Source organism: Hippocampus guttulatus, chromosome 13 (assembly GCF_054856545.1).
Source record: "Hippocampus guttulatus isolate MCC_2025c chromosome 13, RoL_Hgut_1.0, whole genome shotgun sequence".
Lineage (NCBI taxonomy): Eukaryota > Metazoa > Chordata > Actinopteri > Syngnathiformes > Syngnathidae > Hippocampus > Hippocampus guttulatus.
The window spans coordinates 10,404,650-10,430,045 of NC_141273.1; the positions used below are offsets into that span (position 1 = coordinate 10,404,650).

Genomic DNA, 25,396 nt, shown 5'->3' on the forward strand with positions numbered 1-25,396 from the left:
GTTAAAAACAAACAAATCCGAACAATCATATTTGTGTTGGATTCAATAAATGTATGGATAAAATATATTAAATCAACTTTAGATCAACCTACATTTTTTTTCTGTTGAACGCGTTTTCGTCTGCTTGTAATTTACAGAACAACGCACTAGAAGGCAGTATGTGCTAACATTCGTTTCCAATTTAAGTTTTTTTTTCCAATGCCTTCGTGTAAAATACTTTATGTTCTACTTAACAGAGACGTAATCGTTTTTAAACTTAATCTGGGTGTCTTAATATATATGTTGGATTCTTTTGTAAAACAATAATAAATATCCCAAGGGTCAGGAATGAGACCTTTTTCCAGCCTACTTCTTGTCATCTGATGCAATTTTGCCAGCCCTCATCATGACGCAAAAACTGCTGGGATAAGGGCACATGCACATTTCTAATGCGAGCGCTTTACATCTCTTTTCATTATTATTTATTTTTATTTTATTTGTATTTATTTCATTGGGACAGTGCACATTAATCAACACAAGAATGAACTGTAAATGTGCCGGACTTAGCATAAATGCTAGTTTTCAGCCGTAGTCCCAAGTGAGGGTTCTAAAATAGCGCAATGAGACAACATAAACTTTAAGACCACAATAACAGAATTAAATAATAAATAGTTCATGAAAGAAACAATACAATTTGATGAGGTCGGCTGTCAATTAAGATCGCACTGTATCGGAGACCCAACTATTTACTTACATACATGTATTCAAAACTCAATTATTAAACAACCTTTGAATGTACAGTACCTGTGGCCGGGGGAGGCGAACCCTCCTCATCGCCGTCCTCGTAGTCATCGTGCAAACCCTCCGGACAAAAGCAGGTCTACAATGTGGCCCTTCTTCTTCTTGGAGTCATCGCAATTTCTGCTCACTTCACTCCCACAGCGGGACAATGCGCTTCCAAAACACTGAAAGGAGATCTTAGCTCCAAAGGGAACATTAGACTCGCTCAAATGGTCGTTTCTCTATGCTGGGCCCATCACTCGACTCGAAAAAAAAGGAAAGGAGGAAAAAGAAGTGTGTGTTGTTGGCTGCCCTCCTCGTCACCCATCAAAAGATACACACACGCACATGCTAACAGATAACAGACATTCGGAGTGGTTTCTAAAGATAAAAAACATTAATGTATTTGATTATTGTTATTATTATTTACATTGTAGCTGTTAAATATTTTGTCTGTATATTTGTAATTGGTATTGCCAATGTTTTGGAAGTGTGTGCGTGTTTGCGCGCACGTGTGTAAATTAAGCATGACGTCATCTGGTTTTATCCATGTCAGGGGACAGCCATTTTGTTTTGCACACCCACTTGTTGTTCACTGAAAATGACATCAGGGTTGGCCAAAAGTATTGAGACTTTGATGTAACATCACAGTAAGGGCTCAGGTAACGACCATCAGGGCTCACCTGTTTTCTGGGTTTGGTCATACGACGTTCGTAAGTTTGACTTTAATGTAGAGTAACTACCTGAGCTCACTATATGTTTCTCGTAGCTTGCTCAACACTGTGCTGAACACACATGAACATGCGAACACAAACATACTCTATCACACATGAAACACACACGGACACACGATAACACGTTTCGTTCATTTAATCAAACCACCAAATGAGATGATTTCATAAGAGAACATCTGGGATTGTCACAAATAGAACCATTTGCATACACCATTAACTAAATCAACTACATGTGAATAAACTGCATTTTAAATATACTAAACACAACAACACAAAGAATATTTATAATTACACGACAGAAATGCAAAATGCCTTATCCAGAAAAATAAACTTCTTTTGATACATAAAAGAAAATCAAAATAAATTAAGTATTCATGACTCAGTTTGATTCAAAATGAACGGAGCTTCACAAACTGTTATTGGTTGAGAACTCAAACTCAAACTAACGGTAGCAATTTGCCCCCCCACCCCCATCGTGTAACACTGAAACATACTCCGCTTATCCCTTGCAGTCTTGGACAGCGATGGTACACTTGCCAGACACTTCACTAGGTACACATTATGGCACAATAAATGTATTATTTTTCAATGTTTATTTATTTATTTATTTATTGCCTTGGCAGTATTGATTGACACCACTCAGCTATCGAATTTGACCTTTAGGGTCAGCACCACGTGCCAAAGTTGACCAGGTCACACATTAGCCTGCCAAGTCACACTTGAAACAAAACTTTTTCATGAGGGCTGGATTTGGAATTATTCATGGCATTATGGCCTTACATGAGAACCAAAAGACATTTTTGTTTTTTTTTTAATCCACAAATTATTTTTGTGATTTCTAATGTTCATCTCGACATGACATACCAAGTGACATTTGTTACTTGTCCTCTACATTGAATTAGACTGGGATGTGTTCAACTGTGAATTGAATATTTCTCTGACAGCGTCAATCAACTGAGCATTATTACCCTCGCAGACAGAAATTTTTATTTGGAATTTCTTAGATTGTGCTGGTGTACCTAATATTTTGGCTACTTCATGTGATTAAAAATAAGATAGTGGTCAGCTTTCTAAAACACAAAGCGTCTTTGACAAAAGGACAACCTGAGTAGGACGTGTCAAGCCCTTTTGTACCATTTTGAACAGCTGAGGAACCAGAAGGCGAAACGGGAGCTCCGACCGTTTCGTTGCAAACGAGACCTTTTTCATGAGGCTGCAACAGCTGCATTCACACTCCCACCAACCACAACTCCTCGTCCTTTTTTTTAATTAAGTGCACAGGCAAGGACTGGCGGCTCTTTAGTGGCGTGAGAGTCTGACAACTTGGACGCACACAAAAAATTCAAAATAAAAGTGACAGCACCAAATGTTATGATGTCATCATGGTGTCTTATGACTGGCCAATTTGGGGTCGTCCTCCCCCCGCCCCCTGACAACGTCCCACCATGAAGCGTTGTTTTTAAATTCCTTTTCTGCTCCGCTAACACTGGAAATGAATGTGTTGATGTTGATGAACTTTCCCGTCCACGTGGGAGTGTGTGTGCGTGTGAATGTCAGTGTAGATTTTGGGATAGATCTTGGCCGAGACGGCAGCGCCTCCCTGGTTGAGAAGGAGCTGCTGCTGCTGTGCCAGATACTCCTCGTAGTTCAGTGCACTCACGCAGTCTTTGTCCGGGCTGGACGAGCCAGACGACGGCGCGGCGCAGCTTCGCTCCCGCTCGCGACACGGCGGGACCCGGTGGGGGATGGCGGCGGCGGGGCTGCCGGGAGGGGGGCACTGCTTTCTACTCTGGCAGAACCAGAGCAGCACGGTGCCAAAGATGAAGACGATTCCGGCGGGGATGCCGATGATGACGGGCCAGGGCAGGGAGCTGGAGGTCGCCGGAAAGACAGGCATGATGGGGGGCTTGGTGTCTACAAAAGAGGCCATCACACAGAAAACGCTGATTGATCAATAAAGACCTACCGTAAGCTATTTTAAGTAATTTTTGGGATAAATCGTACCTGTATGAGTTGCTTTAATACAACATACAAATTAAGTTTGATTGGGTATATGTCGTCTCATAGCAAAGTAACCCCAGACCATCACACTACCACCATGTTGATTGATGATGATATTAATTTTCTGAAATGGTGTGTTACACTTACGCCAACACACACCTTCCAAAAAGTTCCACTTGCAGCCCATGAGCCCATAGAATATTCTCCCAAAAGCCTCAGGAATCATTTAGATGTGTTTTACAAAAGTAAGACGAGCCTTAATGTTCTTTTTGGTCAGCAGTGTATTTTGCATCTGGCATGGATGTCTTTTTTGCCTAGTATCTTCGTCTTTGCTAAGTCAAGAACACTGACCTTGATTGAGGCAAGGGAGCCCGTTTCATGCTTTCTCAATTTGTGGATAATGGATCTCACTGTGATTCGCTGAAGTTGTAAGGCTTTAGGAATACTTTCGTAAGCCTTTTGAGACTGACAAATATCAATTACTTTATTTGTCACGTGTTCTTGAATTTCTGTGGATCATGGCATTTTGTTGCAGCTTTTTGAGCTCTTTCGGACGACCTCGTTTTGTCAGACGGTTTCTATTTAGGCCATTTCTTGAGTGAACCTATCTGGATGTAATATGGCTTGGATGTGGTCAGTAGAAATCAACTGGGAAAATATGATTTGACACAGTAAATTAATTGTAACAGTAAATTAACACAAGGCCAGGTAGCTTTGAATATTTTTTTTCTCATGAATCAAATCAATTTTTTAAAACTGCATTTTGTTTACTTGGGTTATCTTAATCTGATATTTATATTTGTTTGATCATATTAAACCCTAAAATGGGCATAGTAGGCAAATAAATCAGTACAGTATTTTAAAAGGGGGCAACACTTTCTCATGGCGCCGTATGTGGCACCTCGAAATGTGGTTCCCCAATAAGAAGACATTTTTTCTTTGCAGCAATTTGGTTTGTGTGCGAGGGTCAATCACCAGGTGTGCGAGTGTGAGTCACCGACAGTAATTTATTTGCGATGGTCCAGTTTAGTCGCATTGGGTCTCATGGTTCACTCTGCGGGGGGGGGCTAAGTGCAAGTACAGTAACCTACAAATATCTCTCTGACAAAGCTGTTTTTGTACATGTGGATACTTCCTTTGTGTTGATATAAGTGTACTTCATTGAGTGAAGAAGAATGAAGCTGCTCGAAAGAGGTATTTCCACTCCCTCACCTGGCAGCACCGTGAGGAAGGCGCTGCGGAAGCTGTATCCCATGGTGTTGGCACCTAAGCAGATGTACATGCCGGCGTCTTCCTCCTTAGCGCGGGTAATGAGCAGCTTGTTGAGGTAGGAGCCGTCGGGTCGCGACCACACGTCCCCCGTGGGCAGCACCACGAAGCGGTGGTCTCCCACTTCAATGGTGGAGTTGTAGCGGCTCTCCTCATTCGTCTCCACGCGCTTCAGCCACTGGATAACCGGCTTGACGTCGCTCCTCACTTTGCACTGGAACGACGTGGTGCCTCCGTAGTCCACCGTCGTGTTGAGAGGGTGAGTGCCGGTCAGAACGGGCTTGGAGTTGGTCCTCTCTGCAGACACCAGAAATAGAGACATGCTTTTATTGCGACAGTGCTTCTGTGGATGGGAGAGGCTGTCCACACGGAGCTTGGCCTCGGGCTTACAACTCTAACAGACAGGGAGGATGGAGAAGCACATGTAACACCATAAGCATGATTAGTTTCCTCTCTTTCTCTGCTCCCGGTTGTACAGTGCAAGCAGCTGGCCTTTAATCAGATCCAGATTGGGTGGAGGGCCTTTGAGTTAAGGTGGCTCTTGTACCCCCCCCCCCCCAAGTCCTCTGAGCGAGCGCCGTGGGACAAGGCCTCGCTCTCCCTGCCTGCTTCCTCAATGTGCTTCTCATAGACGTGATTACGCACATTCATCCAGCATGGGGCAAAGATGTGATCACAAGTCAGGAGTGGGTACAGTAGATCAGAGAATGTTTGAAATGTTATAGTACTTCCGCCGTTTAAAAAAAAAAAAATCAGACCTGCCATTAGAGCAATTATGAGCATGAAGTGCTCGAGTATTCGGTTTACGTTCATCTTTGCACACACACAAAAAAAAAAAAAATCCACAACACGCTCGTGACATTTTTCGGGTGGGCTTGGCACATCTTGAAAAAAAACTGTGGATAAAGGGATTGGTTTTCTATTTTTGAGTGGAGCCGCCCCCTTCTCTCATCATACTGAAAATGGTAGCTTCCCATTGAGCAACATTGACTTCCTTGTCATATTGAAGTGCTTAATGGGCGCTTTGCACATCTGTAATTATTCTGTCAACATGCCCTCATATAAGGATGTTTATTTTGCATGAAAAGATCAAAGCACAAATCAGAACAACGTTCTGTAATCAATATAACGCCTTACTTCACAATTTTTTTGTAAAAACCGGTGTGAACCGTTAAACCTTGGCGGGGATCTGCGCTCGAAGGAGATGAGATATCGTCACAAATTTGTCGGGTTGCAACTAAATAAGTTTGATATGAATGCACTGGTTAAAAATAGCCCTTTGAGAAACTCTGTAAAGTTCCAAAAAAGAAATTAAAACGTTCAGAAGTTCATGCCATTTCAGCTTTGCTGCAATACTCACGTATGACCTCCACTTTATACGTCGCGTTGATTTCCCCCGCTTGATTGGACACCCTGCAGGTGTATCTGCCGCTGTGCGCAGGCGTCAGGTTCTTCAGGGTCAGGGTCCACCTGTTCTGCCGGCCCTCGCCGACCTCCCGCTCGGTCAGCGGCTGGTCGTCCTTCAGCCATACGATGTCCGGCCGCGGCGTCCCGCTGGCCGTGCATTTGAGTCGCACCGAGCTGCCCACCGGTCGGGCGATCACCCTCTTCCTCATTTTAGCGGGCTGGGTAAAGCGGGGGCGCACTAGTGACCACAAAATAAAAGGAATTTCTCATTTCTCCAATTAATCATAACTTATCCTGTCATTGCAGCCAGTGCCGCGGCCATTGAGTTGGCATGGAGCAAGACTTACCGAGCTTTTCCGTCAAGCCATCAGAACCCTGCTCTGAATGTACGCCATCAAACACGGCGAGTCTGGTCCTATCAGAACCTGAGTCATCTGGTGAAACAACAAGAAAGCATGAAGTGAAGGCGCAGATTATGGGCGAGTTTGATTTGATGACAGTAGACAGTCAATTTGCAGTAAACCTTTTTGTGTTTTATACAACAGATTGGCAACCTAAATGATGGAGGGGGATCCAATTTTTCATCAGTGATACACGGGGGCCCCATAGGGCTACCTAGATTCAGGAACGTGGACACCATCAGGAAATTTGGGAGATTCCCGAAAAACGGAAATTGCCGCGTATCAATATTGGCCAATGGAGACTTTGGTCTTGCTCCTCGCTCTCATCGACAAACCGTTTCACACAAAATGTGCAACAAGAGGGACTAAAACTATTTATGAATTCAACTATTTATGATTGCTATTATATGATTTTAAGTCTTTCATGTTGGATGTTTCAGAACTTTGTTACAGCTGCAGTTGTGGTGAGTGTACTGAAGAAATACTTGAGTGCGGTTGAAAAAAAAAATCACTGAGTCAAAATCGAAATGAAATCAATTAGGAAAGTTCATGCGACTATCCTGACACTGGAGAAAAAAAATTCCCAATTAAAATCATGTAGAAGTTGTTTTTGTTTTTTAATGTGGTAATGTTTTAAGATGACTGAAACCCTTTCAGGCACTGCGGTCACTACAGTGGACAGTTTATCATGTTATCAAGTTACAGGGTACATGAAAGGGTTAAAAAAGTGCTTGGGGATTCTGGTTTGGCGGCATATTTAGGGTTTAAACGATTAATACAGGTCATTTGAAACATTTGCAAATGTCAATTTCCATCGGAGCTTGGACCCTAACCACCACAAATAGCAAAGCTGTATGTGCATTTACAAACATCCAAGACATACAAAATCTTAGTCCGCTTTGCACGAGATGGAAAAAGAGGCCCTGGGTGACCTTGAGCAAGACCTCGAAGTTTTCCCACCCAAGGAGCCTGTTGGCACCTCACATGGCAACCCCCCCCCCCCGCCATCGGCCCGTTAATGAGGCAACTCCGGAAAGCGGAGTACCGTGAAAGTCAAGAAGGCGCCACATTTGCCATAAAAATGACGCTCCAACAATATCACTCAAAAGTATGTTCTCGGCGCCATCTCTGTAAATTCAGCATTTATTCAGATAGCGAGGAGCACGCTCGGGTCAGACTGTGAAGCATTTGGAAGCAATATGATGCCTTTTTTTCATGAGCACAATTCCAGGAGAGACAGCTGTGGAGTTTATGTCACCGACTGACATCATGCGGCGCAGTTAAGACGCAGCTTACGGAAAGTATAATGACTGAAACCCAATCGAGCGTTTGTGATGCGTATCGACCTTTTAAATTAGGCGGTGATGAATTAAAAGGAGAGGGCCGTCAACAATCTCCATCTGAAATGGATGCTAAGTAGATGATTGTTCAAGGAATGGAGAGGCTTGAGATACGCGCAATTCTTACCTTTTGCACAATTTTACGCTTCCAACTTGTTGGATTTGATTTGCCTAACTCTCGGAGAAACTTGTGCGCCAGTTCAGTATTTTGCTTGGAGAAAACTACTTTAGCTGTCTCAGGTTTAAAACTGCCAGTTCCAGTTCATTCCACAGATTAAGATTTCGATCTTGGCTCATTCAAATGCCACTTTGGAAATGTCCGATGTTTTGTTCTTAACTTTTCTCGGTGTTTTTTAGAGGCCGGTTCAAGGTCTTCTTTATCCTGCGACCAAGCTTTCTGACAAGGCACTACAGGCAAACTTTGCTCAAGAATGCCTTAAAGGTTTTGAGATTTTGCACAAATTGACGACACCCTATGCCGGACGTAGCAAAGCAGCCCCAGAACATAGCGGAGACTCTTCCATTGTTCCACAGTAGATGACGCTTTTCTTTCGTATGCTTTATTTTTGCATCTGAAAACAGAGAGCCTCTGTGACTTGCCAAAAAGCTCCAGTTTTCTATCATCTTTCCGAAGGACATTTTTTTTCTTTAACAGTCGGGTATCAACCATTTTGTGCAACCCTGAGGCGATAGCATTTGGAGCTCAGGTTTTTGCACCACACATGAACTGCCTGTCAAGGTAAAACAATCGGCACAGTCCGTGCTTTACAAACATTTGCGACGTTGTTTCGCCACATGCTGAAATTGTTTAGATACAGTTTGGCAAGCTGCAGTACCTTGCAAGGTTCCACTGGGTCAGGTAAAGAGAGCAGATGTGACTTCTAACCCCCCTCGTCCCTCCACCCCCTAAAACCCTGAAAGCTCCGGAGGGTTCTAGGTACAAACCTTCCTTTGTTTGTCCCCGGCAGCACCAGGCCTAGCCATGATGTCACGGCTATTTGAAGGGCCCTCAACTGGCCAACTATAATAACCCATTCCTTTAAAAAACATTCTGCACTGGAAGAAATCTCCCTCTGTTGCTCACTTAGGCACTCGACATTCCTCCCGGTTCCTGAACCTCCCAATCCAAACAGACCATGGTCCCCCTCATTGCCGGGGTTTCTTTTGACCGTCCCCCGCAACACGATTCCATTTCCTTTCAACGTTTTGGCGGATTTTCGGAAACAACGGTGCCCTTCATGCACGGTTTGTTGCTAACCATGCCATTATTGTTTTGATACAATGCAGGCTGTAGACAGGGGTGAGGTTGGACATGACATGGCTCCCCATTCATTGTTATTTTAGCAAAGATGCGTCTAATTTAATAGCAATAGCTTGTATACGGCAAATCGAAAACAAACGGCAAAGTGAATGCAAGCTGTAACTTGAATTTATGGAGCCGACAAATAGGTTTACACTATAAGCGCTAGATAATATGTGAAAGTCCAGGAGTCATGAATCAAGAACATGAGTACGCGTAGGGGGGAAAAAAAAAGCTTAAAATGCAATCCGCCCCAAATCCTTGCATGCTCTTGTTACAGTGTTTGGGGGGGCTGACGCCATCCGCTCCCACTTCATTCACAAATCCAGCTACAGGAAACAGGTCCCTGGCCTCCCGTGCCAGCTGAATCACAGGAAAAAGCCCGAATGATTTGGGGCCACAATGAGCTCCAGATGTTGACGGCGACAATATAATGTAAGGGGAAAGTTCATCACTCTCCGCTTCCTCAGGTGATCGGAGACACGCGGGACACGCCGTTTAGCCTGAAATCATCAGGCATCACCCGGGCGGAGCAGACAATAGGAACGCTATCAGTTTGCAATTATTCCCAAGTTTATTACTAATAAAATCCACACATAAACACGACGGTCCGATGTTTATGTGTCTTCCTGGAGGTTGCCGCAGGCATGGCTCGAGCCTGGAGGGGGGAGCCTGGAAGTGATGGGGCCAGTTGTCAGGAGACCACCCTAAACAGGCCTAAACAGCCAGCTGGAGGGATTGAGGAGGCGCCATGTTGCACCGACTGACCAGATTCTTCAGATAGCTTTAGGGAGGACAGGCTGTCCGCGGCAGATGGGGAACGGACCCACCTCACCACCCCCCACCCTCCACCGCTCACATCTCCCCTCAAACATCCATAATGATGAGCCTATGTACAGTATCTTCATTTACCCTTGCGTGGTTTTGACGCAGGATCGCTTGAATGTATTTTTTAGGTCATCAAGCAGCTGCTAGGATTTCCTTCACTCTTAGTTGTTTTATCCTGTGATGATAACAAACTGATACATCGGCTACTGACTGGGCAACCTGAAACGGTGAATGCGGCTCAAATCGTACAATTTGGAATTCAATCAATATTTTCAGGGACGTCCTCGAATGTCGAACACGTTTCTGTTTCATTTAAGTATTTAGTGTTATTGTAAAGTAGTTATTCTTCCTTTTATACATTTCACAAAAGATGTTATGAAAGCTACTATGAAAAAACAGTTTTTGTTTTTTTTTCGGGGGGGGGGGGGGGTGATTGATTGTAAATGGACTTGGTTCAACCATAGATGGTCAACTGTATTCTCCAACGGTTACTAAATGCATGCTGATGAATTAAAATGGTTCACAATTATCTGATTCAAAGCCCATATTTTTTTCTTCGACATGAATGAAACCTGCTGTGTGTAATGGAGTGCAACCCGTAAGAAACAATTCAATTTCAAAGAATGCGAATGGAGCAGAGACAGCGGGCACTGAATGGTGGGTGGGAGAAATCGTAGGAGTCAGCTCAACGTGAAAAAAATCCAGGTCATGATATATTGCCATACTATCCATATATATGACTATAGGAGTAATACCAAGCGATCCATTTATTCAAAAAACATCAAACAAATGACTAATAGACGCTACATCTTGATCTATGACTACTCTCTCTTTTTTTTTTTTTTTTAAGGTACCATATGGTGCAGATAAAGCCCTATAAAAGTGCATCGACTGCACTGGGGTTTCCTCTGAAGATTAGCGCACCACTAGAAAGCATCTATATTTACCCTGGAAAGGTGGCCATCACATTTAAAAAAAGAAAAACAACAACGACAACAAAAAAAAAAAGCCAAAAATTGTCGCGGGCCAACCAGAGGCAACTTCAAGTAGGCTTAAAATGCCACCCCGCCGGTGTCGTGTGAGCGATTCTAGAATGAGCTCCACTTAAAAGTGTTTGCAAAAAAAAAACTGAATGGCCTTGATGTGATGACGGAAACACGGGCAACTTTGATGATATGCGGCGTAGCGCAAGTGCGCATCGAACCTTGGCATTAAAGCTGGCTGCAAGCCTCCACCACAACCTTTCATTTTAGCACAATCAGCAGACACCCCTTTGAACTCCTGAGGGAGACTGGAAATAAAATGGGTCCCCACTATTCCCAACACACAAGTCTCTTTATTACAGTAAAAGCACCTTTTTTTTTTTTCTGACACGCTTCCACGTCTGCCTGATTATGGTTCTTCTTCGAAGGCGAGCGACAGTGCACATTCTCTGGCCCTAATTAGGCATCTTAGAGTAATTAGACTAAACATAGCCTTCACGCTCAGCTTCGCTCATTCATCAAGCTCCCTCTCCAGCCCAAGAGGAAATACACCCGCTGCACACACACACACACACAAACAGACACAAAAGGCTGTTACCGGCCACATTTCACCCTTTCTGCCTCATTCATGAGCTGTGTGACAGTCTCAAAAGCAAGACGCCCATTTAAACGGATTGCGTTTCTTTCGGTGGCCCTCCTGCTGCCGAATAGAGTACCTACGAGAGAGAGCCTACGGAGGAGGAAACGCTCCAGATCCATTTGATTCATCAAGGATGAAGTAGTATGAAACAATATCCCGAGCTGCTGTTGACTTTGGGCAATGAGAGGTAGCGGCTGTAACACACTCAACCGGGAAAGGATTCACCACTAAACCTCTGTAAATCCGCTTGCTTTCGACCATCACCTCAGGGGGGGTTGTTGTCTTTCAACATGTGATCCAACAATTGAAATGTACAATCAGCATTTTTTAAAAAACGATCTGGACCAGTGCAGGTTCGCTTCATGTGCCGTACTTACCGATGACGATGAGGGTGTAGTTGACGTTAACGCTACCAAAACCGTTGGTGGCTTTACAGATGTACGTGCCCGTGTCGTCTGCCTCCACCTCCTTGATCTTCAGGCCCATGCGGAGGATGCGAAAACGGATCCAGCCGCTGTGGATGTTGCGTCCATCTTTGGTCCACATAATGAGTGGCGGAGGGTCTCCTTCCACCGGGCAAGGCAGCTTGATGGCACTCCCGAGGCGGACCGTCTGACGGTGAGCAACTTTCTCAGACACCCGCGGAGGTCCTGAGGATGGACACACACACACACACACATTAACCAAAAGTAATGCTTGAAGGCTTGCTCTGCAAAATAAACATAGCTTCAAATAAGCACAACAACTTACATGCTTACATATGCAGCATAAAACTTTGCACGTCATATGAGCTGAAATTAAAAGCATCGCAGATGGATCCTTTTTTTTCACCTATGCCCCTTTCAAACAAAGCAGTGACTTTTAATTACAAGTTTACATAACTTCAGATCTGACCAAGTTCCACAAGCTGCACCGAGGCATCAAAATGACAAACTGAGATGCCATAGTACACACAACACAAGGCTCGCTCGCGCCCGCATTTCAAAGACAACCCTGTTAGGATAATTAAAAACTCTATATTGTCCATTGATGTAAATCTGAGGGTGAATGTTTGTTTCTCAATATCCACATCAGGGCAAGATCTGGCCTGCCAAAGCATTTGTGGCCCACTACAGCAAATCAAAAATTAGTTTAAGACAGGGATTTGCTCTTTTCATTTTGGCAGAAAATATGACCAAAGTTGCATTTATCTTCACTTTTAAAAGACAAGGTTTCTGTAGGATGTGTACCATTCTTGAAAGGCGTGACAAACACTAGGCATATGGCAAAAACTGCTTATTTTTCAAAAACGTGATTAAACTCTGAGGCACGGTGAACGACCGGTTAGCACGCCGGCCTCGCAGTGCAGAAGTGCAAGGTTCGATTCCGGCTCCGGCCTCCCTGTGTGGAGTTTGCATGTTTTCCCCGGGCCTGCGTGGGTTTTCTCCGGGTACTCTGGTTTCCTCCCACATTCCAAAAACATGCATGGCAGGTTAACGGAACACTCTAAATTGTCCCGAGGTCTGACTGTGAGCGCGAATGATTGTTTGTCTGAGATGATGTGCCCTGAGAATGGCTAGCAACCGGTTCAGGCTGTCCCCCGCCTACTGCCTGAAGATGGCTGGGATAGGCTTCAGCACCCCCCGCGACCCTTGTGAGGATAAGCGGATCAGAAAATGGATGGTCATGACTCAGTCTTTTGTCATAGCCCCCCAAAAAGTCAACATTTCACAAATTCTGCCGCGGCTGTAAAACTTATGACCACAATGTTAGTCAAGTGGAAAATTCTACTTGCAAATTCAACATTACATAGCACCTTTTATTGCATCTGTCGTATTTTTTTAAGACAGTTGACAGATTTAATAAGGACACATTTAGGGATAATTAAGGCTTTCGTTTCGGAAAATCATTCAATTTAGGAAATTTATTTTCTTAACCGAAAACCCCCCTCAGCTTTACAGATTTGCTTGAGTACAAAAGTTCACTGTTGAACCACGAGTTGAGCAAATGAAAAAAAAATAACACGTTGGGCAGGGGCAGATGGAAAGAGAACGAGGTAATTTGTCATTTTCTTGTCTGATTACCCAGAAATGCTGAAAGCAGATTGTAATAATTGGACAGGGCCTGTCGTCCGCAGCCAGCACAGAGAGGGCAAAGTGTTCTGGCTCAACCTTTTGTGTAGCGTGCAAGAGATCAAAGCTGTTGGGAGGGGGCGGGGTGGGCAACGGTGGGGCGCGCGGGGCGGGTCGCACTTCTGCGGACAGCAGCGGCTCTTAATTGGCTAGGGTCTGCTCCCTCAGATCTGGTGTAGTGAAGCGGTCTGAAACACCCTGTGATAGTGTTAGGAGGCTCGCACCACTGCTCGCACAACACGGGGCACTCAGCGAGCCCCAATCCCAAACCCCGCCTCCTGAAAGCTAAACAAAGCCCTGAAACACTGAGCGGACCAGACAGCCAATCAAATGCAACCAAACCCTATCGCAAGTCTGGGCCTCTGAACAAATGGCCCGCTCTAGTTGCAGTAAAAACAATGGCGAGGGTATGTACACATGGCTTCTCCCAATGCATACACACACACACACACACGCTCAAACAAACACACAGTCACATTCCTCTGGTGCATTTCACACATAATGGTAAACAAGAACTTTATTGATGGGGCTACAAAAAAGGGGGGAGGCGAGCCAGGTAACTCCATCTGGTTGTTTCATCCGTCACATTGCCGACAGATGGATAGGAGCTTCGTGTACAACATCTGGGTGAGCTGGGTTGTGCAAAAAGATGGATTCCCCCCCCCCCCCCCCAGCGGTGAGTCACATACTGTACTGTATAGACACTAAACTGAAAAGCATGTTCATTTGCAGCCACGCATTCTATCGCGCCGGTATACAGGAAATTGGAAATGTCATTTGTTTACGTCTGTGAAGAGAATGCAACCACAGTTTTTTTGGGCTGTCGTCAGTTGGCCCATATCTCACCCTTTTTTTTTACCACAACAGAACAGATGCACTGCTGTCTTCTTTAAGACCACAATTGGGTCACAGTGTCGGTGACATGAACTTAGGCAGTTCATGATTTGATCCTAAATGAATGAGTCAGAAGTCCATAAAAAAAATAATTTAAAAAAACTAAATATACAATTCTTTCCAAATCTCAGCAAATGGGGCTCAGTTTTCTCAATCCAGGAGGCCACTAGAGTTCGGTGCAGATTAATGACAGGGCGTGAAAGAGCAAAAAAAAAAAAAACTCTGATTAATGCACCAACGCACAGTGACTGATCATTGCGCCAATTCTAATCAAAGCACATTCGTTTCCAAAAGTTGGAAAACAACTTGTGTGACGTTCGCTAGCAAAGCCGTAATGGGTGGTTACCCGACCCCTGAGTACATTTGATGCCATTTCAGTTGACAGCAAGTGGCAAAATGTGTTTTTGAAGTGCTGTTAACTTTACACATAAAATAATGAAGTGATCAAATTCAATCTGAACTTTTGCTGAAAATGGCCAAATTAGTCAAGCGTCCCTTGAACAGTTCCACAAATCATCTCGTGTGACATCACGCGAGACTTCATCAAATCTCTGGAGGTCAACATTAAACATTTTCTTTTTCTTGGACTTTTTGTGGCTTTTTTTTTTTTTGGGCGACAAATATACCCAGAAATGAGTAAAGCGAAGGTAAGAAAAAAAAAGAGTGATTGTTGAGCGTCTGAAGTCCGCCTGCTAAGCTAACCACAAGCAAGATCTTTTTATCCCACCACTAATCAAAGGTTGAATATTTATTTGTATTAATGTTTTACACTTGTTCATTTGTCCATAAAATGAGATGCCACAACTGCGACACAAAACCATGAAAACAGCGTGCTATAATAAAATGTTATCATAACTTCAGCCTTTTTACACTTGTATAAGTAAATACGTCTAAGTATATGTATATGTATATATACTTATATGTATAAGTAAGTACAGTCTAAGATTGTTATTTACAGTATGTTAAGTGTGCTCTAAATAAAAACTATTTTATTATTAATTATTATATATATATATATATATACTGTATATACTGTATATAATAATAATTTTATTATATTTATTATTAAACGTTGATCAGACTCACAATTCTGAGAATTGTGATTTGAACGTCAGCTTCGGCCTTCCTGTGTGGAGTTTTCATGTTTGCTCGTGCGTGCTTGCCAGGGTTTTCTCCACATACTCCTGCTTCTTCCCACACTCCAGAAACATGCATGTTAGGTTCATTGAGGACTAAATTGTCCATAGGTGTCAATATGAGTGTGAAAGGCTGCCTGTCTACATGTGGCCCTGCGACCAGGCACTCATCCAAAGTCAGCTGGGATACGCTCCAGCTCACCCGCGACCCCAATGAGGATAAGTGGCATAGAATAGTGAAGGATGGATGAATTCTTTTAGGAGATACTGCTTTGAAACCGCCCCCTATTTTTATATTTTTAAATTTATATTTATTGATATACTTTTTCCTCTTCTACTTTCTCCCTTTCATGATTTTGCTGCTGTAAATTGGGAATTTCTCCATTGTGAGGCAAATAAAGGTTTACTTATCTATCAAAATCAGTGAGTTTAACCAATGCTAAAGCAATGCTACACTGCAATCATCCAACACAAATCTGGCATCTGCCGCTGCTCAACCCGTATTGTTTTGTGTTTTTTGTTATTGTAAAGTGTCCTTGGGTGTCTTGAAAGGGGCTTATAAATACAATGTATTATTATTATATTATTATTATCTAATCCTCACTGATACATTGCGACTACTGTAGCACACTGTAATATTCCTTAAACATGTGTTTCCACTTTCATTTACTGTATTTCATCACTGTCATCCTTACTGTGGCGAAGATATGGTAAATGATATGGAATGTTATTTGGGACCCCTCTGGCTCCAGACGTTTATAAATGAGCCTAATGCACGAGAAGCTTTTTGGCTGCTGCTCCAAGTGTTTGGAATGTGCAACAAATTATTTCCTCCCTCAATCTGTGCTCTAAAAAAAAAAAAATAAAATCTTTTGAACTCTCTTCTGAAAAACAAGGCAAAGAGAGGTGCCGAAATCAAGGACGTGGTCTGCATCACGTAATAAGAATTTGCGCTTGTCTGCATGACCGCTATCCTTTCTTCAGCAGGGTCTCTCCTCCGCCTCCTCCCTCTCAAGGACAGGTTCTCTTAACCCTGAAGTTGAAAGCGCCGAGACCACAGAGGCTCTCTGTGCAGAATGGAATAACTTCTTTATCTGCATGATTGAAAGACACCCCGATGCAACATTTAATCGTGCCATTTTGCTGAAAAATGAACCGGAGCCGCACTCTCCTTCCTGCGTCACCAGGCTGCCTCCTGAGCATATGGCAAACCACGCACTGAAGTTGTGATGATTGACAACGTGCCAGCTTCATGTCAAAAGTGGCTGCTCACTCAAATTGTTAGAATTACTCGCCACTCTCTGTATCGAAAATGATACACGCGACCATATGGGCTTCCCCGTCTGGCGGCGCTGGTATGGAGCGCCTTATTATAGCCGGGCTCCATTTGTGAATGGAATCTTTCATAGTGCAGGAAGAGGAGAAGGAGGAGGAGGAGGAAGAGGCCTCGCGATTCACAGAATTAGCTCTGTTTGTCTTTGCTCAGTTTGCTGATGGATTATTTTAAGAGAAAGGGCCACATTCAATAAGTTGCATTCTTGTGACAGACTAAAAATAGAGTCACGAAGGGCTCATGACATGCAGAGATTGGAAGTCCGGGAACATGTCATAGGAAGCGTGTTCGGAAATGCAAATAAAAGAGGGAGGGGGGGAAAAAACTCAACATTATAGAGGATTCTTATTTATGAACACATGTGGATCTGTAATGACGTGCAGATGCCACCTCCCAAATCGTTCTTCTAATCACTGCAAACATGTCAATAAAGGGTAGGCTTGGCCGTTTAATAACTAACACCTGGAGCTTCAACAACTGATACAAGACTTGCAAAACTGCTTGCCCCATCCAGGACGTGGTTACTCAAACAACATCTGTAAACATTGTCTCGTAAAAAAAAACTAAAAACATTTGCTCCTTAATCTGCAGCCAAGCGCAAGAATTTGTTGTGCATCCAAGCGCTTTTTATCCACACACAAGCCGCGGTGATTCATTACGATGATGAATACTGCTACGGTATGCGTGAGCGATTTCGCTAAGACAAAGTGCGGTGGAACCTCCAATGTCGAACGTTTCCGAAGTTGTACAATATGAAATTCAAACAAAAAAGATGCGACTCTCAAAGTCTCACAAAAACATTGGCAAACCAACATGGGTGAGTTCTCTGCCTCACTGATTATTTCTGTTTAACACCGCAAAATGGTAACAGCGTTGGCAAACAGGAAAAACACGATAGAACTGAAAAGAAAATGAAAGGTAGGAAAATGGTACACAAATTGCTGTCAGTACACAGTGGCAAAAAAAAAAAAAAAAAAAAAAGAAGAGAAGAACTTAGACCAAAAACTAGTTATTATTTTTACGGTGACAGTTAAAGTTAAAATGCAACATCAAACGTAGCCCGGACGGTTAATCAACATTTCATGATGGTCACAGTTAGAGCCTGGAATCAATTAAATCACTGAACATTAGATATGTATGAAAAGGCTAACACATTTTAAAGAAGATGAAGGAGAAGCACTTCCCCCGGAAGTACAGAACTGGTCATGGCAAGTCCTTTTTGCTTTGCACAACAACTATTTAAAAGAGACGTAATGTTATGGTCACAATCGGCGATCGGGTGAAGCCGCGTTGACCGAATTGCGAAGTAGCAAGGGGACACTGTAGTAGTATGTGTGCTTTAAAAGGTGAGCTGCCAACCAAGTGACATCAACAACATGGGCGGTGAGACCCCTTCTGAGGATCTGGACTTGAGTTTTGGCTTAACTGTAGTTCCCAGCAAGCGTTTTAATTTTACATCTGTGTTTTGGACTGCTTACCGCTTCAATAAACACCTCAAGTGCATTGGCAACTGGCTCTTTTTTATTCTTTTCCACCTCACTTGACCAGTGGCATATCTGAAGCTTACTTGTATGTGAGATTTTGGCTCGCAATCCAAAAAGAAAAATGGAACCACGAATAGCTTTTAACCTTAAAAGCTCAAGTCAAGGTACCACCGTAGGTAGTTTAAGGCGAAGAAGCAGAGACAGTTAACTAGAGAGTGCTTCCTCCTCTTCGTCCTCCTTCTCAGTCGCACTGTGTTAGGCCAACAGACCGTACAAATGCAGACAGACAGCACAGAGGAGCACGGGCTAATGGAGCCTAGTCTGGCAGGGCCCTATTCCATTTTGCTTCTCTTCGAACCTCGGGCTCAATTGTATAATGCACGTCAACAAAATGAAACGGAGAACAGGAAGTTCAGGGCGAGCAACGCGAGCTAGAAACCAAATCCACAGTCTGAGACTGGAAAGTGAAAAGGTGAGGAGAAGGTTGCAGCTTGGGGAGTGTGTGAAAGGCCACACGTTTTTGTGAGGAGCTGGCTATACATTTCACAAGTGCAGATACAAATCAGCATTTCAAAAAAAAAAAAAAAAGCGAGTGGGAGAAAGATAGGAGGCGATGGCGGTGGGGGCATTGGAAGCTCTTTTGACAGCAGCGAGACGGCCGGGAGGCTGAAAGAATGCCGCTTTTTCTTCACCAACCCAAAGACCGAGAGAAAATCAATACCCGTTTATTCTCCCTCACTTTGCTTTCCAATCAATAGATAAGAGCGGGAGTAAGACCAGCCGAGACAATGGTTCTTTCTTCAGCACCATCTTGATGCGGGCTGAATAGCAACAGCATCCGCGGTGGGAATGCTCGCCGCCGAGCGATTAGGTGACTTGAGCAGCAGCAGCAGCGGGAGAGGGCCAAACACAGAGAAAGAGGTAAGCAGATGCTCCCTGGAAGAACATCGCCCTCTTGTTCTCAGTCAAACCTTTCTCCAAAACAACGGGCAGCCTCCATCAAAAGAAAAAGAAAAAGAAGAAATGACGATGGCGTCATAAAGCTTCTAGAAACATCTCCATCACGCGGCCTGCCCATAACGGGGCCTACTGTGGCGCCTTTGAACTCTAAGCTGCTATATTTCATTAAACTTGACGGCCCTCTGCCGGCCCGGGCTGCCGTCGTCGGTGGACCCCAGCATGTGTGTGTGAGTAGGTATGCGTTTTTTGTTTTTTTTTAGCAAAAGGCAGCGAGCACTAGTGTCGTCTGAAGTTACGACAAGGCCCAAATCCACCCTCCACAATAAATCAACGAGACATAAACGGCTTTATCGGGTTGGGGTCCCCGCGGTGTTTCAACAAAGACCACCTCTGTTTACATCATAATGACACTTTTAAACCGTTTTGGCTGTGGAAACAAGCAGAGGTGCAACTCCAAACACCATTGAGAGCATTCTTAGGGAAAAGGAGCCTCTTGAAAGTATCGTCCACCATTCAAAATGATCACAAGTCGAGGCCGGCTGCTACCTCAGAGCAGCACTTTTGATGATATGAAAGGCTTCTTTTAATGCAGGTTAAAGGTTCCAGAAGTTGTTTTGCTGCCTTGGAAGTATACTGCAGAGTCCTTTTTGGAAATTCCTAGACCGTAATTAAAGGAGGTCTTTCCTCTATGTTAGATGTTTATGTTGAAATGCATTAGTTCAGATTCAACTTTTTCTAATCTGTTATGACATACGACAACATTAAAGCACATCTTTAGAAAAGTGCCCGTTTTATTTTCAAACTTAAATGAACTAAAGAATTCAATATATGTTACACATATTTTTTTACTCTGGTTTTATGTTATCGCGTTCGCTTTTTTCCTCACGTCCACAAAAATGAACGTGTCACACAATTGCTAATGAATTGCAACGGATTCAAATGGGAGGAGCGTGACAAAATGACGCATACTTTTTGTATTTCATGCCAATCAAAAGCTGTCTTAGCCAAGAAAAAAATGTGCACTTGAAAATATCACAGTGACCAAGAGCAGAGCATGTGGATTTAAAATGGATCTAATATGATCTGATCACATGCTAAAAGGGCCTCTCCTGTATTGTCTCATCAGTGACAAACAAATGGAAATAGCAGCTCACAGACAAATCTTCCATAGGACACAATTTGCTGTCAAGATTCCTATTGTCAGCATTAAAAGAAAAAAAAATATTGTTGATCTTAAATGTTAAGTCTTAAATTTGAAACAGGAGCCCATGAATGTACATAGGGCATACCTTTGAAATGTAGGCCTGCCTTTGGCCAGACATGCTCTGTCACAAAGGGGCCACAGTGAGTAGCACTCTGCAGGCTTTATCTCACTCCATTAGGCTGAGGACTGTTGTGCACACCAGGACTGAGTGTGTGCTTTGGGCCACTTATCTGGGAAGAGGCAGGGGGAGGGCGAGGGTGCGGGGCGTCTGGGAATGGAGAGAAAGGCCAGATAGAGTGACAAACAGACTGAAGGACAGGGCGAGTGGTCCCGGCGGTGAGGTTGGGGGGGGGGGGGGTGTCGGGGTGGATAAATGAACTTGAAGCCAAAGAGGGGTGGTTCCAGGGAGGCACAGGAGCTAAGATGGCAAAGTGGTCTCCTTTAACACCGCTCATAGGGAGACGCGGGCCGCATGGGCCGGTGAAAGAGGATTAGGCGGGCTGAGGCGGCGGTAACCAGGAATCTCAACAATCTCACACCCAGATCCTGGGCCTGGGCGCAGCCACATGACCCTCTCCAACAGACGGCTTTCTTTCTGTAGCCCAGTGGAGGCTACAGACAAGCACCTGTTTATGACTGTCCATCTCTCAATTTGATGATGGATGGACAACTCGGAGTGGGACATTGTGTGGATGCTCATCAGTTTGGAGCATCGTCCCGCTCAAATCAGATTTATTAACATACAAGGTGGAGAGACTTTAAGACTATGTATGCTGATGCAGCTGTTCGGCCCTCGGGTTATGACAGAGAAAAATAAGGTACCGTTTTAATCGTCGGCCTTTAAACATGCCACAATCGTTTTGAAATAAGTCTGTGATGAGTGTGTCCTTTCAGCTTGAATTCAAAAGCTTTCACTTAAAACTCATTCAGTACTAGTCAATTCCGGACCAAGTCTGAAAAGACGTTTAAAAACGTCTTTGGGAGTGAATGAGTTCAAGGGTCCCGTTTCACCAATGACTCGCAAGACGTTAATTATAAAGGTGCAGTCCACTCTCCTGTTCTTTCAAGACAAAATGCAAAGATACAGGAAAACAAATCAGAAGTGGATATCGGATATTACGTGGTCATTTTGCAGCATGTTTGACCGCAGCAATCGACACTATATGAACTTTAAGCAGCTCGGAATGCAAATGAAAGAGGACCCTAAAAACAACACCGTTCAACTCTGGAGTGATTCTTATTCGTACATTCATCTGAAGACAGAAAGGAACACCAGCAAAAGGCCCGAAAGCGCGCAGAGCAAGTCAAGTATCCGCTCCTTGATGAAGAAAAAGCTCATGACCGCATCAAGTGAAATCAAGAATACCAGATAAGACTTCGCCAGAAAACGCTGATAAAAAGCATGCCATGTTATGTCATGTCATGGGAATCATATTCTTTGAACAGATGAAACATGTTTTCCAAATCTGTTGTTGTTTCAGACTCCGAAAGAGCTTAGGAACTAAATCAAAGAATAAGACAAACTCTGGTACCGGCTTTCTTTTGAAAATGAGGTTGCGTAAATTCTGTACATTTCTGCCCACCTCTTTCTTCCAAGCCACATCATGTAAAACATGCGCCTCATTTTAAGAGGCCCATCAACAGCGAGGTGCATCCTGCCGCTCCCTTCTCCCATCTTTTTGCTGCATTCCACAAGGCGAAGCAGACTTTTCATCAGCACTCCGGTCACAGTCGGGGGTACAGTACGGAGACGCAACGAGCTGCAGATGTTCCACATAGTTTAGTCGCTGTCACGCCGCTTTGATGTGATGCCGGACAGTGGCCAGACACAGTTTGTGTTGAGATGGCCACGTTCGTGTGATAACAGGATGGCAGCGCAACGCTCTTGAGATTTCCATCAGCGTTGTCTCCGAGTTTAGAAATTGAAGGGCAGCCATACTCCAGGATACTGGGGAGCACCAGAACTTTCCAGGAGAACGCGCCAGTAGTATTGTGAGATTCAGACGAGAGGCAAGTTGCTGGCGCACCGGCAAAGCTCCCACTGACAGCAATGGGGCCTCCCCACAATCCAGGAATATCGCGTCGAATTAATCCGTCATCGTGGCGCTGCTGAGCCTGTCGTGAGCATGTGACGCTCACCCTTTCACTGTGACAATTTGTTACCCGGTTCCACTTGCCGTTCGGAGAAATCCAAGTTCACTACCCACTTTTTAATCTTTTGCTGTCTCCCTCTTTATTCGTCAACTGTCCGCAATACAGATACCCATGAAGATGTTTGCGAGTGGATTCTTAATCAACCGGGAAAGGCCCCGGCTCACTCACGACCCTGCACAGGATAAGCGGTAAGTACAATCTTCTTTGGTTGGTCGGCCAGAGTGACAAACCGAAGAAGAAACTAGTCAAACCTCGGTTTTCGAACGTCTCTGTTCTCGACCAAATCGGTTTTCGACCAAAATTTTCGAGTTTTTTATGCCTCGGATTACGACAGAAAATCGGTTCTCGACCAAACTGAGCGCACTTGAATGCGCCACTTGACTCCTCTTGCCTTCCTTACACGAGGAAGTGACGCTTCCTCTATGTAGCGTTTCATTGTGAGCAGACGCGTTCAATAAAGTTTTTTTTTTAAAGCGTGGTTTCGGTTTTTGAACAAATCGGTTTTCAAACAGCCTTCTGGAACGGATTATGGTCGAAAACCGAGGTATGACTGTATTATTTTGTTGTAGAGTGGACCCTCAACGTTTGACCATAGTACCACTTACAACACTTATTTTGTAGGTGACCCCCCCCCCCCGCACACGTTTGGTTTATCATTATTGATATCTTAGTGAAAGGGTGTACAAAATAAGATAGGATGGTAACGGAGCAACTGCAATTAGCTTAGGACAGTAGTTTTGTCTCATCTTTAGCTCTCTTGGTTCAATTCGATATCATGGCGATATTTTCATTGACATTTTAAGGTTCATTCGAGAGTTGGGTTACCAAAGAGTTCAAATTGAAGAGGGTCCACTGTATATCAGTTCTGGTGTGATATTCACAATATGGACAAGAGTAGTGGCCGAACTGAGAATAAAAGGAACAGAGTCGAACCTTAGAAGTCACATCTGCTCACTTGAACTGACCCAGTGGAAAATTGCGAGGTACCGGAGAGCACTAAACTGTATCGAAACGACCTCAGCAAGGCACCGTCTAAGATGACTGTTTTGCCTTTGCACACAGAAGCTCTGTTCATTATTGAAAAAACATGTGCTCGGTGTTTTTACCACATTTATCAACTTAATGTTAGACTCGATGGATATGGAAAACATCCTCACCTCTTTTTTGCAACTAACAGAGCTTCTACTCTTAAGTGTCGATTCAAGACCCTGGCGCATATGCGTTTTAGTTTATCCTAAAGGTGTTTGATGCATTTGAGATTAGAGTTCTTTTTGCTTCCACGCCAAATTCTTCTAAGTACGCCCTCGTGAACCTTACTTGGTCAAGATGGAAACGAAAAGGCCCCTCCTCAAACTGTTCCCGAAATGTTGTCCAAATTGTCTTGGTCAGATAAAGAGCTAAACTGTAAAAGGAAAAAACAAAGAAAAAGACTTTTCTTCATATTGTAGCGGTCTTTTGGCCTGCCGAAAAACAGGCAGCTAAAGATCATAACAGATGCGCCACTGTAAACATCGTGATATGCTCATCTCTTCTATTCATCATCCATGCTTAAATGCCTTTAAACAGATACATGAATCATGTAAATATGTTGATCGAGTATGAATGGAGGCCACATGCGCCAAGTACATCGAAACCGGGGCCTTTCCAAAAAGTCATATCCTTGTACATGAGGAAATGCAATCTATATCACCGCATGGTGCAGTCTGGGATTGTGCCGCTGCCTCACTGTGAAGGATAAAAGATTATGCTCTTTGCTCCTGAAATGATTATTCCTTGTCATCCTATTCCGCGCCGTTCCAAGTGAGAGCAAGGACACATTTTCCATTCATCGCAGATGAATCGGTCCCGTCCTCGCCTCTGCCGGAGTGTTTTAGGGGGGAAATGGGAGTCAGCGTGACAGCTTGCGCTTCAGCAGTGAAAAACTCCTGTTTTGATGAAGTGTGACAAGCATTGGCCCGAACCGCATAGAAACTCAATCAAAGGGGAACAATGCAGTCAAGACTTTCTGAGGTCACTCAAAAGAATCGCTAATGAAGAAGAAAATGGGATTGGAAAAAAAAAAGCCCAAAAAAGCTATGTGGGGTTTCATTGAAGCCCATCAGAGGTGAACCGAAAGGAGTTTGCAGAGGAGGAAGCAAACTGGGAGGAGGCTGTGTGGAAGTCTGTCGAGGCCTCATTCAAACGTTCTTATCCCGAACGTGAGCCCGCCTCGGCTTTCTTCAGGCCAAGCCAAGCCATCGCTGATTCCACGGCCATAACTTTCAATCAAGCATTAACTGCACAACAGGGGTGTGTGTGTGTGTGTGTGTGTGTTCAAGACACAGAGGACAAATGTGTGAAATAGTTGCTCGGGCAACAAGTGATGAAAGCCTCAAAGCGAGGAGGTAAACTGCACCAGGCAAGAAACACTTTTAGGATATTTTCTAAGCCTGATGTACATCATGATTGATCATGAGAC

At 43.9% G+C, this 25,396-nt stretch overlaps 1 protein-coding gene across 1 annotated transcript in view; it reads right to left on the reverse strand.

The window, feature by feature from the left end:
- Positions 1-1,611: 1,611 nt before the first annotated feature.
- The window catches only part of LOC147196286 (fibroblast growth factor receptor-like 1), a 31,469-nt gene continuing 7,684 nt past the window's right edge, over positions 1,612-25,396 (reverse strand). Inside the window, exons 3-7 of the mRNA XM_086128170.1 lie at positions 12,040-12,312; positions 6,518-6,604; positions 6,124-6,408; positions 4,707-5,060; positions 1,612-3,407 (exon numbers count right to left, since the gene is read on the reverse strand). Of these exons, the coding sequence (XP_085984296.1) occupies positions 2,974-3,407; positions 4,707-5,060; positions 6,124-6,408; positions 6,518-6,604; positions 12,040-12,312 (1,433 nt within the window). The 3' untranslated portion in view covers positions 1,612-2,973. The remainder of the gene's footprint in view (positions 3,408-4,706; positions 5,061-6,123; positions 6,409-6,517; positions 6,605-12,039; positions 12,313-25,396) is intronic.